The sequence below is a fragment of the Amblyomma mixtum genome, chromosome 5 (assembly GCF_055824585.1).
Source record: "Amblyomma mixtum isolate Tamu chromosome 5, ASM5582458v1, whole genome shotgun sequence".
In the NCBI taxonomy this organism is placed as follows: domain Eukaryota; kingdom Metazoa; phylum Arthropoda; class Arachnida; order Ixodida; family Ixodidae; genus Amblyomma; species Amblyomma mixtum.
Genome location: NC_143016.1, coordinates 9064718 through 9083048, shown reverse-complemented (window position 1 = coordinate 9083048; position 18331 = coordinate 9064718). Strand labels below are relative to the sequence as shown.

At 44.7% G+C, this 18331-nt stretch overlaps 1 protein-coding gene across 3 annotated transcripts; it reads right to left on the bottom strand.

The window, feature by feature from the left end:
- Positions 1 to 1823: 1823 nt before the first annotated feature.
- MBD-like (methyl-CpG-binding domain protein 2) lies at positions 1824 to 18195 on the bottom strand. 3 transcript variants are annotated; one of them, XM_089543304.1, is made up of 6 exons: positions 17750 to 18195; positions 10831 to 11128; positions 7208 to 7298; positions 6429 to 6625; positions 4066 to 4227; positions 1824 to 1945 (listed from the first exon to the last, which is right to left on the bottom strand). In XM_089543304.1, exons 1-4 carry the CDS (start codon positions 17851 to 17853, stop codon positions 6432 to 6434), a joined length of 687 nt encoding a protein of 228 aa, XP_089399430.1. In that variant the 5' UTR covers positions 17854 to 18195; the 3' UTR covers positions 1824 to 1945; positions 4066 to 4227; positions 6429 to 6431. The 3 variants fall into 3 exon arrangements, with proteins under 3 accessions (XP_089399430.1, XP_089399431.1, XP_089399429.1); XM_089543305.1 differs by having other exon boundaries at positions 6463 to 6625; XM_089543303.1 differs by having other exon boundaries at positions 6471 to 6625.
- Between the last annotated feature and the right edge of the window lie 136 nt (positions 18196 to 18331).

The window sequence follows — 18331 nt, the reverse complement described above, 5'->3', positions numbered from 1 at the left end:
AATGCCAATCTTCTAACCATGACTGATGCACCAGTACTCTACTCGGGAAAGCACGCCTGCAACCTCGGGAAAGCTGAACAGCCCTCCCCAAAAAATTCGAAGATAGTGCATAGATAGGTTCCTATGCTTCTATCAGTGCAAGTAAGGAGGCCAGAGTGATGGGAAAGGTCACTAAATGTTGCAGCAACTGTCTGGGCAAGCCACTAACGTGTCCAGCATGCTTAAATGCTCCGCACAGGAAGTCTTATTTATTGAATGAATGCCTAAAAACCACTCCATGTTATGTGAAGTTGTGTTCAAAGATGAATATTAGCCAAACAACTTTTTAAGCCCATACTGCAACAGCAAAAATAGACATTTGAAATTTCTAAAAAAAAAGCAGCAAGGGTTTTGCTAATATCTATCTGGCTAGTGGTGCAAATTGGGGCACCAGTAGCTCCCGAGATCAAGGTTCAAACAGCCCACAAATGCACGGTGGCCCATTGCATCTCTCAGCAGCCCAAGAAAGCAGCTGCCAGTGATGATTACCTGCTGGGTCACAACGCACTCAAGGCAAGTAGAAGGTAAACCACTGCCAGAAGCATAAGAACCAAGACTTCAACAAAAGTAGTACACCGGTGTTTCCTTGCCTTTCTTGCATTGCTTCCAGACTGCTTTTCAGATTTAGGTATTCTGACCTTGCATTTCAGCAGCACCAAATAAGAGTCATGTCAAAGCTGTGCCTAACGAAAGTACTGTGTTAACAGTTTGATTGGGACACAATCACTCAACCAATCATGCAGTGACATACAAACCGCAGTGCCATTTCAGAGACTAGACGCCTCCTGCCTTCTTTCTGATTTTATGTGCAGTGCGACAGTGACACGGTTTATGGGCGTTTGTCCCTGAGCGACTCAGGCTATGAGGGACGCCGTAGTGAAGGGCTCCAGAAATTTTTACCACCTGGGGTTCTTTAACATGCACTGACATTGCACAGTACACGGGCCTCTAGCATTTTGCCTCCACCAAAATGCGACCGGCGCAGACGGGATCGAACCCACGCCTTTCGGGCCAGCAGCCGAGCGCCATAACCACTGAGCCACTGCGGCTTTTTTGCGATGACGATACATTGAGCTACACCAGGCTGGATCCGACCATGACTTTTTCCATTCTGTGTGATATTCAGCGCAACCAAGCAAGCCTCCTACATACACCGAGATTAAGCGTTGCTTTCATGAAGTTGTACAGTACTTTCACCACATCGGGCACACAGACGTTTCAAGACTGCTCTTCTTGTCACATCACTGAGACTGTGGAACATGTGATGGTGCCCTGTGTGATGGTGACCGGCATGGCAAGTTCCCGGCATGCTTTGAGAGCAGGCCGCTCTTGGAAGACCTTGTACTGGGCGCCTGGCCAGAGTTGGACAGCTCTCCAGGAAATGCTGGCGCTCCTCCATTTTTTTTTACGCAATACAGGTCTAGACTTGGAGTTGTGATTAAATGTGCTCATTACGTGCTTGTATATATTAACATCTCTCTCTTCTCTCCATATCGCCCCACATCGTAACCCTCTTCCTTCTCCTGTCCCTCTTCTCCAGAGCAGAGTAGCATGCCAAATGCCGATTCTTCACGCCAACTCTTCTGCCCATCTCTTGAAATAAGCCTAAGAGATTTCACTAGGATATCACTACTGCCCTACACTTGAACATCTTTAGAACCCTGGCACAATGGCACCATAATGTGCAGTTTTAATCTAAGCTGATTCATTGTAGCAGCCACTTCAATATGTTTCACAAAAGCATCCATGGCTAAACACTGCAAGTGCTAGAGTACAAACAGGTGTTCTGCATTTTTTCCCCCTTTATTACAATGAACTCATCAGTTATGAAATGACGACCATGTCCTCGTGATGGTTACAAGTTCTGGTCACAGCTTGCTGTTTTTAATGAATTACTCTTTGCATCCTGGAAGATAAGAAATAATAAGAAATGAAACAGAGAAAATGACCTAATTCAAACACAACTGCTTTCAATGAACAAATATAAGATTTAGTACGAAATTTGTGCTTGGAAAAATCTGCTCTATCAGTTTGTACAGACCTAAGCAGCTAGTTCTTCGCACTATGCCTTGAGCTACTGTACATAGACATCTTTTACAATTACTGCATGTTATTAAAAGTTAAATTACAATCCACCTGTTCACAAATAATAAATACTGCCACTCTTGGCAGTCCTGTCAGGTGCCTCAAGGAAACACTAAATGTTTGCCAATGAGACTCTTCAGTACTGTCATATAAACTCCTCTGCGGCTCAGTCCCTGAAAGCTTTGCCTTAAATGGTAATATAGCACACATAAAATGACGGACTACCAAGTTAGTATGATTTTTCTTTTTTCTTGTCAAAATGAAGTAGCACTAAAATTAAAGGGGTACAGACGCAAAATTTTGAACGCAAAAAAAATGACATTTGTTTCACTGAAGTAAACAGATCATCATCATCAGCAGCAGCAGCCTGACTACGCCCACTGCAAGGCAAAGGCCTCTCCCATGTCTCTTCATTTAACCCTGTCCTTCTACCTTCTAGATACCGTCTAGCAAGTTTCAGTCACAGGTGTCGAGTGCAAAATAATTTAATGTGATTTTGAATGTTGCCTGCGAAGCCGCTTAGTATATCCACTCGTATCAAGTGAAACCAAGGTTCCCTTGCTGGAATTATTGAGATGTCACCAAACCCAGTGGTTGTTCACAGGAACAACTAGTGCTCGCCGGCGATGGCGCCGTCATCAGGAATGTGGCAATCCATGTTGGACGCTTGACCATGATGTCAAGGTGCACTTCAGCGCTGGCACCGGCCGAGACCGAAACTGCCGGTACAAAATCGCTTGTACCGTATTTTCCGGTGTATAAGACGCACCCTTGTATAAGACGCACTTACCATATATGCAAGCTGTCACTGGAAAAGTTCGTATATAAGACGCACCCGTGTATAAGACGCACCCCAGTTTACCCAGTTAGGCTAGTGAGGCTTAATTAAATACGCTTGCGCGACTATCGCGAAATGCACCGTACCTGTGAGCAATTCTTAAGCAACGCTAAGTGATCGAAAAAGGCAACACTCATGCCATACTCGTCCACGTTCTAGCAAAAAAGAACGGAAAAACGATACAGCTCCCCATATGTCCATAACATTTTATTCTACTTGAAACCTTCGAAGTCTTCATCTTCAGATGCGCTATCAAAAGGTTCACCCATTTCTGGAAGCAACTCGGCTGAAACATGCACTACGTACACGGAGCAAAAAAAAGTTGCAAAGGGTGACTAAAAAAGAACGCCGGCTTGTCTTGACAATGGCGAGAAGCGCGATTGTCACCATCTTTTGGCGCTTCTCATTACTTTTGCTTGGGGCCTCCGAAACAGCCGCGCGTTTGTGATCCCGGAAGTCGTCATCCCCGCCGTTTCATAATATAGATCACCTAGAATGTCGCGCACGGCGGTCCCGGTATTGAAGTATTAACCGTGTTACAACCGCGTTATTGGTAGTGATATTTTTTAGGTGAAAAAAGCTTGAGCATGAACTGGAGTAATCGATGAACGCGCAAAAAAAGATGAAAAATTCGCATATAAGACGCACCCTTGTATAGGACGCACCAGCAAAATTTTCGAAAAAAAGCCGCGTCTTATACACCGGAAAATACGGTAGTATTCACGTGCCACATTGGTGCTTTGAGCTCATTTTCGTGATTTCTAGGCCCATTGGCTTCTTTCAAGGTAAATAAAATAGACACCCAAGAACTTTGTGTCCGTACCCCTTTAAAGGTGCATTGCTCATGCAACAACTCTTTGCTTAATGAAAATATTAAACGGACTTTTCTGCAAAAAGCTTAAGGAAGTTATCCACATTAATCAAACTGCATGAAGACGGACTTTTGTGCATAATTCCTTCTGTAGCCATCAATAAGTGCAACAGACAATATCCGCAAAGCACACTGTTTCGTCACATTCCAGAGTGAATGCCTATAATGAAATAAGTTCTGCGAATGATCCAGAACAAGATGTCACAAAGCACTACACGTTCAAACAACTTACACTGTTGCTCCCCAAAGGCTGCAGGGCTCTCTCAGTAGAAATGAGGCTGAGCAACACGCTGAATTAGGGTGGCAAATCTGCCAGGGCTTCCTGCAATTTCTTTCTGGCATGATGAACCTGCTCTTCTTGACGGCGGATGTCTTCATCTGTTACATTCAGAGCCTGAAAATCAAACACTGTGCTCGTATCTAGTGCCAGGCTGTGAAGAGCTAGAAGAATTCAACAACGTACTGTAAGAAACTGTAATTGTAATTCAAAGTATTGTAATAAATAAATAAATAAAATGCATGATGGTTTGGTTTGGTTTGGTTTATGGGGTTTAACGTCCCAAAGCGACTCAGGCTATGAGAGACACCGTAGTGAAGGGCTCCGGAAATTTCGACCACCTGGGGTTCTTTAACGTGTACTGACATCACACAGTACACGGGACTTTAGAATTTCGCCTCCATAGAAATTCAACCACCACGGCCGGGATCGAACTCGCGTTTTTCGGGTCAGCAGCCGAGCACCATAACCCCTGAGCCACCGCGGCGGCCTACTAAAATGAAGAAGCAGAGGTCATAACCATGCAGAAATGCTACAAAATATTTTCACATTTAAGGAACTGGCAGTAGATATCATTTTTAACTTCTGTGCTTCCTTTACAGTTATAATGGCAAATTTTAGGTTACAGGTTTCTCGAGACTCACCTCAATAACTTCGCACAGCACAAACAATACAATAATAAACATTAAACATTGTTAAGCAAATGCTAAAAGGTTGGAGATTTTTAATTAGTTAATGACTCTGAAAATGGAAACCCAGCTTAGGTGGGAACAAGCTTCTTTCTTTTTTATAAATGGCTAACCACTTCATAAAATTACGCCGCAGTTTGTTTGGTCAAGCTGTGTCACCAAAAAATACATGACACCATGTAGGAAACCACATCATTCAAATGGAACTTTGCTCCCTCTCAGTAAAATAAGCGACACTGCTTCAAAATGATCACTGTAAGGCCTCCATTGCTCAAGAGTTCTATGCTCTGCTGAAGAAGCTGCTCTGTAGCTAGCAGTCAGTCACATACCGGGTCTGTTCTGAAAGTAGTAGGACTGGTTTTTCCCTGGGCGAATGGGCGGACAAAAGGCGGTGTGCGCGTGCAGGATTGTTGAAGGGGGATATTGGGAATGCTGGGGAAAATCGGCAGTCGGCTGTTGAAGAGAGCAGGTCGCTTGTACTGTGAACCCCTGTCGAAACGTCTCGTCACGCAGAATCACAGAGCGTTTACTGGATCAGCGATATGCGATCAAATTTAGTGTAAACCTTGGTAAAACGGGCAAAGAGACTCACGACATGATTAAGGAGGCCTACAGTGACGCTGCCATGGGTAGATCAGGTGTTTTTTGAGCGGAACAAGCAGTTCCGAGAAGGTCAGGAAAGAGTGAAAGACGCCGACCGCTCCAGGCACCCTTCGACCAGCAAGACCAAAGAAAATGTGTAGCGAGTGAAACATCTACTGAACAGTGATCGTAAGATGAGTATCGGAATGATTGCTGATGACATGAGCATTCCTCAAACCCAAGTTTTTTAGATCGTGACAGAAAACTTAGCCATGAAGAAAGTGTTCGCGAAGTTGGTGCCGGGAGTGTTGTCAGAGGAGCAAAAGGCCAACCAGAAAGCGATCTGCGAGGATCTTCTTCATCATGTGAATGAGGACCCCGATTTTTTGTCCAGCACAAGGCGGCAACGCTGCCTCAGGCTGTAGGGGGTACAGCCCCGACTTGACCCCGCCAGACTTTTTTCTATTCCTGAGAATAAATCGACGCTCAAGGGGAAACATCACGGATCGGTAGAGACGGTTCAACAGGACGTGACGAGGGAGCTAAACAGCATTCCGGTTCAGGCGTTCCTGGGGGCGTACGAAAACTCCAAAACTCATTGGCAGCAGCGTGTAGGTGCGGAAGGGTGCTACTTTGAAAAATTCTAATTGTTTGTACTATTCTCTTGAAGAAATTTTGTAAAAAAATATGAGTCCTACTACTTTCAGAACAGACCCTGTATATAAAGGAATTCACAAATGCAATAGCCCAGACAGCTTGCAATCATCAATGAAAAAGTCAGCAGCCTGTAAAAAAGAAAGAGAAAGAGGCATGCAAGGAAAAGCCTCAACAAATGGTCTACAAAGATAGGCGGTAAAGCAGTGCACCAAAGAACAGCGTTAGCAACATGTCTCACATCACTGCTTCATCAGTGCATCAGTGTATAAGTGCAAAGAACCCACAAGCATAGCTTTTTAAAAAATTGTTTCGACTGTGCTAGGAAAGGCAGAAACAAAGAAAAGCAGTGCCTAAAAGCAGAGCAGATATTTCAGGCAGCAGCATGCACACCATTCAAAGTGGTTCACTATGAAGGGGCTCATGCCTGAGCACCTGAACCAGAGGCTGATCTGGGTTGAGGTAGATGCCTGGATGCTTGTCCAGCGCACTGCGGGAGCCAGTCTGCCCCGTGACAGGCTGGGCGCTCATGTGCAGCGCTGTAGCTATGCTCCGCAGGAGAGTCTCCTGGCTCACATTGGGACCTACGCCTGCAGTGGAAGCCACATCACCACACTCAGTGCAGCACAAAAATACCAAGTTTGCCACTGGCTGTCACTGCTGTGTCCAGCATGGTAGCATAGCAAACGCCATCAGAAAAGAGTTGCAGCCTTTCTGCCAAGGACTAATGAGATTTATATACTTCCATGCCACAAAGCATTTATTTCCATGGTGGCAATCTACACGGCAGTGATGCCCTGTCAGCCTGAAGTAATACGTTCACAAATGTGAAACAGGAGGAGACCAAGCTTTGCTGCCACTGATGTCTGTTGACAACTTGTACACTCCTTCACTTCTAATTACGTTTCTTGCAATTCAGGTCAGTTCAACTGAAACCGGATATTTATGTAATGACAAGCCCAACTCAGCTGAGAAAAAATGACCACATGAAGCACAGAAAATAATGCACAATGACTGACACAGACAATGTGACCATCAATGCTGATGCTGACCACTGTGCTAGCGACTGCTACCAGTGCTCTGGCACTATTTCAATGCCTCGGCAGAGCAAATCATATCATGCTGCGCAAATTTTGTCTGCATGACAATTACTTGCATAAAAGGCCACTTACCTTTCATGTTTCTTGGAAGCTCAAAGCTCTGAAGGGCTTCTTGGTCACGGTCACATGCCTGCAAGCCTTGTAAACGTTTTTCCCAGAACAGCTGAAAGCAACAAGGTGCTTCAAGTTAGTGGGAACAAGGCAAGTTTCTAAAAGTATGTGTAAACAGACAAAGAAATATGAAGCAGTACACACAGTCTGCAAGCTGAGCACACAGTATCAACACTGAGAGCTCTTCACACAATCAGAGTAGTATGATACAGATTCTGTAAGTGGAGAGCTATAATTCTTTAATTTCCACATGCTTGTCTTGGCCATTATGCTGTAGTCGCACCTTCTCCTCTCTCCTCAATGCCTCCTCACACAAGCATGCTTCCATACCATTGGTCACACAGCAATAGAACTTGTCGATACAGTTAAAACTCTTGGTGTATATTTTCATAAACACATGCTCTGGAATGTGCATGTAAATAACGTCGTTTCTCGAATTTCAAAGACCGTAGGTATACGAGCTAAATTCAAAAATTTCTTACCTCCTGCTGTTAAAATTCATTTGTTTAATGCGTTATTTATGTCTAATGTGAACTACTGTTTTCTTGTTTGGGGTAACACTACATTTACAAACTTAAATCAAATTGAAATTCTACAAAAGAAAGCCGTTAGACTAATCGCAGGTGTGGAGGCAAATACACACACCAGAAGCCTTTTCACGAAATTCCAAATACTTTCCATACATAGCCTTTATTATTTCACCTTGGCCAGAAGATATATGCAAGATCTTCATAGCGAGGAGGCTCTTATTCCATCCATAGCAAACTTAAAATTAAGAGAAGGCAGGTTGACGTCTCGGTCTCCAGCAATTTGGAAGGTTCCTTTTTTGCCTACAAATTTTAGCTGTCAAATGTTAGAGTATTCCCTTCCATCGTTACTTAACTATCTGCACAGTCATAACATCAATTTAGAAAATATTAGCATGTCAATGTTGAAGACTTTTTTTTCGTCATAATAGAGATGGTACCTTCACTAAGAGTTGTATAATGATGATGTATTTTTTTTTCTGCTCTTTATATATGTATTGTGCTTATGCTATCTTCCGGCATGAAAATGCAATATTCTTATTTTGTTATTTTGCTTCAGTTCGTGCAGTGGCTTTGCACATTTATTTTTTTTGTGTGTGTAAAGTGTGTCCGGAAAATTAATCACTACATATGTAAATACATTGCGCAACTGTTGTATGCCTTGTAAAGAGGGGCTTGAACCTCGTCAAGTGAACTATTTTTCACTTTTGTTCGAGCCCCTACCGCTTTGACGGAAATAAATCATATATCATATCATATCATATCATACCATGCCCACTCTACCTACTCCCCGTTCTGTGTTTCTTTCTTAAAGGCTAAGTTTTTCCGCTTCCTCCACAAAGGCTATGATCCTTTTCACTCAGGCTATCCTGTTGTTTTGTTCAAGCTGCATTTAGAAAGAATGCAAAGGTGCCAAAATAGACCTCAGAAAAGCTAAGCATTTATGAACAATTTGAGGAGGGAATAAAGTTTGGTGTAAGTTAGATACAAATTTTCTTTCTGCCACCTTATGTATTTATTGCACGGCCATGCAGCATGAAAAACAGGAAACATGGCTCATGGAAAAGTAGGCTTCTACTTCCTGCACTTCTCTCACGGTAATTTGACATAGAAAGGCATAACCGGCCGATGGATACCAGAAAAGTTTTCTAAAAAATGAATGACAATACCGTGACTTCCTTATCCAAGAAGGCAAGGACACAGCTAAGGCTCACCAACGCATTCATTTTTGTTTTAAAATGACGCAGTCTGTTGCATGAACGCCTCGTACAATGATAAAATATGAGGCCCACCTTATGTAAGCATGAACACCAGGGAAGGACTTGGCTTGTGAACTTCCAGGCAAAACTTTTCATTATAGAATTATCAGCTAAACATCTATTAGATACAGCCTCCAGGCCCAACTCTAGGTTATATTTCATTTGCTTGATCCAACTTGTGCCAGTCATTTGACTTGACATACAAAAATTTAAATAACACATATTGCCACATATAAGTCAACTGACTTCAAATATAAGCCTATGCCCCAACTTGCACCCCTCGCTGGATAAGCAAAGTTGACTCCAAATATAAGTCAGCCATTCTGCCACCCTGGCTAGCCAAAGGCAGGAGGTGTATGTCTATAGCATATTCTTTGTTCCTTCCCCGTGGCATGGCATCGCAGCCTGTGCATAACTAAAAGCCACGGAGGTGTAACGACTGAATCACAAAGAGAGCACGGAACTACGGTGATTAAATGGTGCTCCTTCCTGCTTTCCACAACCACGTGTGGCTCGACTCACCAGTCTGGCAAGCAGCAAACCGAAGTGCTCATGGCCCTATAGTTTCAAGTGCCCATGGCCCTATAGTTTCAAGTGCCCATGGCCCTACAGTTTCAAATACCAGCGCGACCCATGCTTTGGGAGTTATTAAAGCAATAGCGTTAAGGGTCCCATTTAGGGGAAAACCTGGCTTAGGCATTGTGTCAAGACAATCTGAATTGGTCAAGAGGGTCGCGACATCACAACCACATGACCTGATGCTGGTAATTTGAACACCCTACAACGATCACATAGTACAACAGTGATGACGTAACTACACATTCCCTCATAGGTATACAGGGTCATTACTTCATTACACCGCTATTATGTACTGCCTGTTAAAAAGAGAAAAAAAAAAACGATTGGGCCGGGACTCGAACTGCTGCCCCTTGGGTCATGAGCTAGGCGCATTACAACCTCAACCAATAAAGAACGTTCGTTCGACTTGGTTAAAGGGAGGCCTTGTGTGTGTGTCTTGAGGCAAATAAAATAAAGAACAGTGTCCGCGTCTGCTAAGTGATATGGAAAGTGGCCGCAGGCCGCTGAAGGGGCCTATTAATGCTATCGCGTCAAACCCTTAGGTACCCCCAATTTCTTGATTCAGGGAAAGTGACCATAAGCACAAGCGAGCCAGGTAAAGGGCACACAGGCACGAATTTTCGTTAGCGGAGCTGATTTGGTTATAAAGAAATTTTTTCCGTCTCTCTCTTTTTTTTAACGCACGCAGTTCATGCATGCAACACATGCATGCATTTAATAGGTAAAACAGCTGCACTTCTATATGTCTAAATTACATGAAGAAATGAATGAGTAAATGTATTATCCTCATTGTTTATGCCCAATTTGGATTGTTTACACAAACTGTTAACATTGGTTCAGAAAGACAAACATGAATGTTTGGCATAAACATATTACGCTAATGAAAATACAACTTATATATGTCACGTGTGGCTGTCATAGCAGGACAGGGAGTAGGGCAATCAGTTTCATCACCAAAATGGTACAATACTTTCCAGTATTATCTCCATTTTAGGGAACTACAAATTAGGCTTCAATCCTGCATGTGCGACAGCTAATAAAAAAGGTTCGATCATCAAACTTTTTCATGGTCTCCTACAAAAGAAGTGAAAAAGATGTCTCTGCCTTTATTAAGTTCATTGTTCAACATGTATTCACAACTTCCAGCTCCAGAGTAGTGCTGTATGCTATGGCGTCATCCTAAGTAAGAGAAACACAATGCCAGTAAGCATGTACCAACCTGCTTTGGTTTGTCTGGAGGGCCATGCTTGAAGTCCGAGCGCACTTTGCCCTCCTGAGATCGCACCACCGTAACTGGCTGCTTGAAAATGGAGGCTGTCTGCCGGATAGGGGGCACAAGAGAAGCGTCGTTGCGGATGCCCCGGCTGTAGTCAAACTGGGTGCCTCGCTGCCTACGGCTCTTGCGCAGTAGTAGGGAATTAATCTTGCCCGTGCGAAAGTCAAAAGTGCTGAGGTCGATGGCATCACCCAAGAAGCGTGCCAGCTGAGGCTTGCTGCGGAACTTCTTCCCTCCAGGACTGCAAAAAAAATTCACAAGAATTGACATCACTGCCATGCACCTGCAGCTCACAACTGCATGCAGTCTTGTCATGCAGCATGTAAAAACCAAAGCTAACAGGCAACACTTCGCTTCCATTCAAACAAAGTCAACAGGTGCGCATAACTGATGAGTTTTCCAGAAGCTTGATAAATGAATTTATTATGTAGCAAACGGTTGTAAACCTTGCAGTTCTCACAGAAGTTTGCACGTGCACTCATCATAGTTAGCAAGTGCATTCAGTTTACTGATGTATCCCTCACAGACATAGACCAACTTCACTTAGTGCACCAACTGATAGAATCATCTCAAGGCTCCAAGTAATGGCTTTGCTGTTGTGCACCGTTTTGTAAAAACAAGATCTGATGACCAAACACGGGCTCCAATGCTTGGCTAGCAATTAAAATGGCCAAATTTTAAACAGTGCAACGCTGCAATAACCTCATTTATCACAAATATTTTTCAACACAACTATTAAATCAGCATTGCAGCTAAATTCACTTGTTTCTTTCATGATTACAAAAGCACTCAGTTTAATTAATATTACGGGGGAATCTTAACCTGTTTATTACATTGGCAATATGTAAAAGGCTTCTTGAAAATAAAGGACAATTGCATTTCATTCAACACCAGCTGCCTTAAAATGCATGAAGACTGGTGCAACCACCAGTCTTTTAAAGAGTTTGAAAGTCTTTCAAAGGCTGCTGGCTTCTTTCCAAAACACATCCTAAAAAGCCGCTCATTTGTTCTATTGTCTGCTGAAGGCATAGTGAAGGCCTCAGTTCCAGCAGTCTTGATGTCATGGCAGTCTTGATGTGATGTCATGAGTGTGTTCACCAGCACTGTAGTGCTGGTGAACACACGTAAGGTTAGGCTTTAATTAATGTAAATACCTGTAATAGTAGAAAAGGAAACAGCCCCATTTCAGCGGAAAATAGACACACTGGTGAGCGTTGCAGTGTGTTGCAGCTGGGAGGAATGTAGGCAATTAACTCCTGTTCTGTTCTGTAAGACGCAAACTTCAGCAACAGCTACTGCTCTTCCAGCCTGGCCTCCGCTTGCACAATGCTGCCATAACAGCTGCTGTAGCCCTTAGCACTGTAGATATTCCTTTTCTCCCAGCAGTACAGCTGCAGGGTTGCCTTCTCAGTCACTGTTGTGCACAGTATATGCAACTTGATTACATTTTCTGGAGGAGAGGCATAATGATGCAAGTGCATTGTGAATGTACGCCCTTTGTCTAGCTAGCTACTGTGCAATACATGAAAACTTGGGTATTTCATCAAATGGTAAACATGTTTCCTAGTGATAACATGTATGATCAGTCCTCACAGGAGGTCTCTGCAGCTGTCCCTCTAGCACAAAAGGAGAAAACAGTCCACTTCTCCCCATACCGCCTGTGTCTCCTATGTGCCCTCGGCAATATGCCTTGCTATCTCCAATGCTTCCTGCACCTTGCAGGACAGCCAGGCGACAGTGTGAACCAAAGTGCTGCCACAATCTCCTATGATGCCCGGAGCACCACAACAGAGTTGTGGAGCTACACGGTTTGCCAGGTCAACATATACTGGAAGCTTTTACTATGGGCTCGCCGTTGTAGCCACTCAAGAGGTGGCTACAACGGTGGCCATGTAAGAGGTGGCCATGTAAGTGGGAGTCACAATGTCTTGCACCAATATCTCATATGATCCCTAAAAGATGTCGAAACCCTTTGCCTCCAGAAGTTTGTGCTCCAGATCAGCAACATGCAGCATAAACTGAAATCATGAGCGATGGCACCCAGCCTAGCTGCACCACAAACACTGTATGAACTGGGCAATACTCGGTTCTCCTCAACAGGTTGTTCACCTGGAGGGTGTTTGGAGACTTCCCTCCATTTGTATCTAGTTATGAAGATAACATCAGAGCACCTGCATGATTATGCCGCACAATATTCAGCTAACACAGACTGGTTTGGAGTTGGTCAGTTTGCCTTGTTTTTGAAAGCCTTTTTATGAGACTTAGATCTGCTGCCACCTATTCGTAGATTTTTGAAACAGTTCGATGTGCTTCCTTGGTACTAAGAGGTACCAGGTGAATGGCGGGGTAATCACTGCTTTTTAAGATGTTCATGTCCCTGTGATTCATAACCTCATACCCATGCCACACGGATAAATTTAATGCCATTTAAATGCCCACAGCCTTAACTTTTAATGGCATTCACACGGTGCCACACACAATAATTTGTTGGCATACGTGACCTTACTGCCATACGTGACCTACTGAGTTCGCCAGAACTCATTCGCATGAGCAATGCGTACTCTCGTCCCCCATTCCACATGCAGAAAAGCATGCAGCTTTGTTAGCAACTTCCTATCCAGGAGTAAGTGGTTTATTCATAACTTTCCATCAGAAGAGGCACCTCTACCGCATTTTTGATGTGAAGGGTGCCATCTGCCAGTACTTCTGACAGATACTCTCGGCTTATGTGCTGGTATGCATGTTTATGGCTACTTTTTCAACTTGTCAAGCAAGAACAGCATTTTTTTGCAAAAGTAATTTTTATATAACATTTGAACAACTTCGCTGAACATCGTGCTCATAAGCATTGTTTACATTCAGGTGAAATTTTCGACTGCCTTGCAAGTGTTACCGTAATTGTGACTTTTGTATAATAGCATTAAATGTGGACGTTTAGCAGCAACTTCGAAAATAATAACATTAACAAACTTAAGGCCTTAAGCATTTACTGCTATTTCTTGTGCATGTGACACAGTTCAGTGCACTCGACATCAAAACGAAAAATACCGACTGTCCAGGAGCTGTCGCCTGCAGCTAGCTGCAATAGACCTTATGCAAAATTGCTGCCATCTATCGGAGAAAAGAAGAACCAGTGGAAAACCGCCATGTTGGAGGATGACTGAAGCTCGTTCCGCCTCTGCTCTCTGGATTTAGGCGTGCCCTGCGTTAGCTTCCTTACTGCTGTGCTGGCTCGAAAATCTTATTTCCTGTCACTTGAGCCTGTAAACATGACTGAATGGTGAGTCGACCTGTTTCTGCTACCCAAGTTTCCAAGTGACTTCTCAGACGCTTACTACGCGACCAAAACACTTTCCGAACGCCACCGGGTACGACGCTACAAGTTTTTCACTGAGTCCTTCGTCAGTTTGCCGACGTTGAACACCAAGAAATGTACGAAGCAAGTGTAGTTTTCGTTTACGGCTAAAAATGTGCGCATTTCGGTCTAGTCTGAGTCAGTTTTTATTTGGTTGGATACTTTGAACGGGCGTGCCGCTTGAATTGCTGCTGTTGCGGTAGCGTTTTCTGTGTGTTGCGTCGACACCGAAAGCAAACGATAGTAAACTTCACGCTCATGTTGGCAGTGTCGAAAGAAGTGGCCTCTCAACATGCGACCCTTTTCATTTTCCTTCAAAAGTTCTACCGCATTTGTTTGTTTGCCCTAGTGCTCTAGTGCCCAGAGCCCTTAGTTTGCCCTAGTGCCCTAGACAGAGAAAGAAAACATTATTATTACCGGGCGCATAGACCCCTATGTCCCCGCACGACCCCACTACACAATTGTTTAACATTCTTGGACTATCGCAGTTAAAAACACGTAGCCCGTGAATGCAGCAGTGTCTATGGTTTTACCACGACGAGCAAATAGTTGTGAGCTGATATTTTTGGAGGATTCTACACGCGTTATGCATTCCCGCTACTAGTTTAAACTGTGGTACCGCTTGAGCGGCTTCCCTTGCTTACTTTCTTTTTTTTTTTTACACAACACACGGTTTCGTGGAAACCGGTCGGTTAAGTGAAATCGCTACATGCAAACAAGCCGTCGCTCCACAACATAAGCCCCTTTCCCTGGTCTAACAGAAACGATTGACTGACTTGCAGTACACAAACGTTCCGTGCCACAGGCACTTGACCCTTGCTGGTGTTTCCGTCGAAACAAATATTCGCACTAAAAGCTAATGCGTGTAACCGCTGCGGCGGATAACGCTAGGAGCGACGGTTCTCACAAAGCGCGACCCGTACCACTGAACAGCTGATCACGATTACCCTCTTGCGAGGCCGATAATCGCAGCACTTCAGGGGCAATCGCAGGAGAAAAACTACTTTTGTGTAATATTTTCTTCGTGCCTACAAAGCTTATTTCTAACTTCATTTGCTACATGGCGATAACGAAATGCGTTTCGCGGCGTTTCGACATGTAGCGACGGTACTGCAACATTTGTGTCGCGGATGTCGGGGATCGCAGTCCAAAAATAGAAATGCGCTCAAATCAAGCGCTCTTGCCTTTTTTCCCTGGACGCCTTTGTGACCCTTCTGCTTACAGCAAGGCACTAAGCAATATGTGGGCATACTGAGGACGGTGAAACTCGAGCGCGCGCGACGAGCGTGCACCAGTACGTGCTGTGAATCCGGCGGCTATCCTCCAACATGGCGGATCGCGCGCGGCGGCCGCTAGATGGCACTGCATTTCGCATAAGGTCTATAGGCGATCGCAGACAAGAAACCATGGTCAGGGCTGTGGCATGTTGCAAGTTGCGCGTCCGCGCCGAGGGTGGCGCCACGGTTGAAACGATTGCAGCGATCCTGGTATCGGCGGTAAACGCGGCTGCAGTTAAGCCTAATAAAAGTGAAATTTCTCGACTACTATCAATAATAAAAACATGCTTATGAACTAAATTATAACCAGCCATAGGTATTAAAAATAAGATATCAAAGAAATTAGTTGCAAAGATGACGACGCGGGTAACGCAGCAGCAGACGACAAGCAGACGACGGCCGGACAGCCGCGCAAGCGAAAACGGCGACGTCGGCGACATTCGCACTGCAGCAGCGTCATTGGCGTCATGTCGAGTCACACAGTGAGCTTTTCTTGGAGTTTTTATACGAAGCACTAGCACTGCAGCATATTATGTTGTCCCTAACCCAACGCACTGTGATTTCTTCTACACGAGTCAAAGGTTGAAAATTTTCGTTGCCTTTCTCTGGGTGTGTTTATTCATAGCCACGGACTGATGCGTTTCAATACATGTCAGATGTTTTACTTCCCTGCTATTTACCTGAATCTCTTACAAAGTCGCGTACAAACCTATATTCAGTCATGTAGCATTTTATTATGTACACTGTACCTACCTTGATAGCTTTTCTTTATCCCCTATATATTCTCTGTGCGCTCATGTCTTTTAGGTTTACATAATGGCGTTTTTTTATTTTGATTTTTAGGATGTCTGTTACTGATACTGAGATGTCACTCATACTTAAAATCACTTTTTGAACATCGATTGTCACTGCTGATGTTCTTTTAATAAATTGTTCTTTGTACAAAACCATTTACGCTTCTCGTTCTCGAGCGAGCGCAGCTGCTAAGCAGTCGTGCCGCTCGCCAACATGCATCATGCTACATCAACAGACACATCGAAATACAAAAGCGAGTGAGCAGATTCCGTAAGTACTTTAGGAAATCAAGCTTGAATGCAGCGCGGGAGCAGTTAATCACCACCATTTACAAAGCTGGGATCGAGCTAGCGGCCGCCAGCACCAGGAACGCGCAAGTACAGTGCACTGTAGCGCGAGCAACCGGCCACAACCAGCCGCCTAAACGCGCGCCGCCATACTGGATTTTCGATGCGTTTACCGCCTCTCCCAGGTGCCGCCACCATCGCCTTCGAAAAAAAACGTCCCCATTGGCTCATGAAGTTATCACGCAGACTGCCGGTGTAAGGGCAGCCACACTCTGCCAGCTAGCACAGTAAACCAGTCAGGCTCACTGTTCCGAAGGATCAATGAAGATACAAGATCTTCTTCAAAGTGAATGTGATGCCCATGGACTCTACGCCTTTTTCCTCTGTGCATGCGTGCCTCATCTTCTCCAGCTCCTACTGGGAATTTGCAGTTCATGTTAGCTATAGTCAGTCACAACTCAAGAATGTAGCTGGGAAGCCCTTCAAAGAAGGCCCTCCAGCCTACATGTTTTTATGGAGAAGGGCCTTCGTCCCTGCGTTGTGCGGACTGGGTTGTTCATTGTAGCGGGGTGGCTTGGGCTACGGAGCTGAGCACAAAGCCGTTGTCCCTTTCCTGCCTAGCCTCTGCTGCACAGCCAGAACTGGATACTCTTCTGAGGGGCATTCGCGGCTATTCAGCTGTAATTGACACGATGACAGGCACTGCATACTTTCCATTTCGCGTACGCATTTGGAGCCTCGTGGAACCGGACCGCGGCTGCAATTCCAACGAGCGTTTATTTTTAACCAGTACTAGGCGAATTTTCGCCACTTCCCACAAGGCGCCACATCTGGTGAAAAAGGCGGATAAAGATGTGGGCTGGTTTTATAAGAACAATCACTTAAAACCGCACTTTAAAGAGACCGGGACCACACACACCCTGAACGTTTACAGACACTTTCCTCACTACATATTACAGGCCTTTATGGTTGCGTACCAATGAATTCACCCAAGTCAATCTTACGAGTCGAATACAAAAACGAGACAGAACCGACAGAGGAAAGCGCGACTTCTCTTGGGCACATTAAGTTCAAACGTTTTGGAAGAATAAAAACCTGCATGCCACCCAGTGGGCGCGTAGTCTCAAGACCACAACACGAAACCTCACCTGTAATAGTAGACGTCCACTTTGCCAGCCGAGAGACCACCACGCCGGATCACTTCCTCCCGGCGCCAGCCCTTCGGCAACGCCGGACATTCGAGGTTTGCCATCGTTTACGGCGCCTCAGGCGAAGATAAAAGTTGATGAAGCACGAACTGCCTTGAAATACGGTGTTCTAAGCACTGGGGAATGTGATCAAGCATTCATTTCCTCGGGAACGGCCACCGTCGAGACACTAGGCCGAAAGCGCTTCACTGACAAAAATTTGCCACATGCACCAAGATGTATACCGTTATTCTGACACAGGTGGGTTAGTGACGTTTTTACGTTCGAACCCAAACAGAGATATCAACACTCACAACTCTACACCACGCACGCGACGCACGCACAATCCGGCACGCACAGCAGCACTAAGCCGCACTAAGCAGCACACAGCAACCACAACCTGAAGAAAACCTGACTGCGCATGCGCCGCGTACAGCGTGCACAACGTTGCCGTGCTGCCACTGAAAAGGCGCTGCTCCGTTTCGCGACTTGACCACCGAGTAACGCCCACAATAGATACAAAACATTCAAAACGGCAAACCG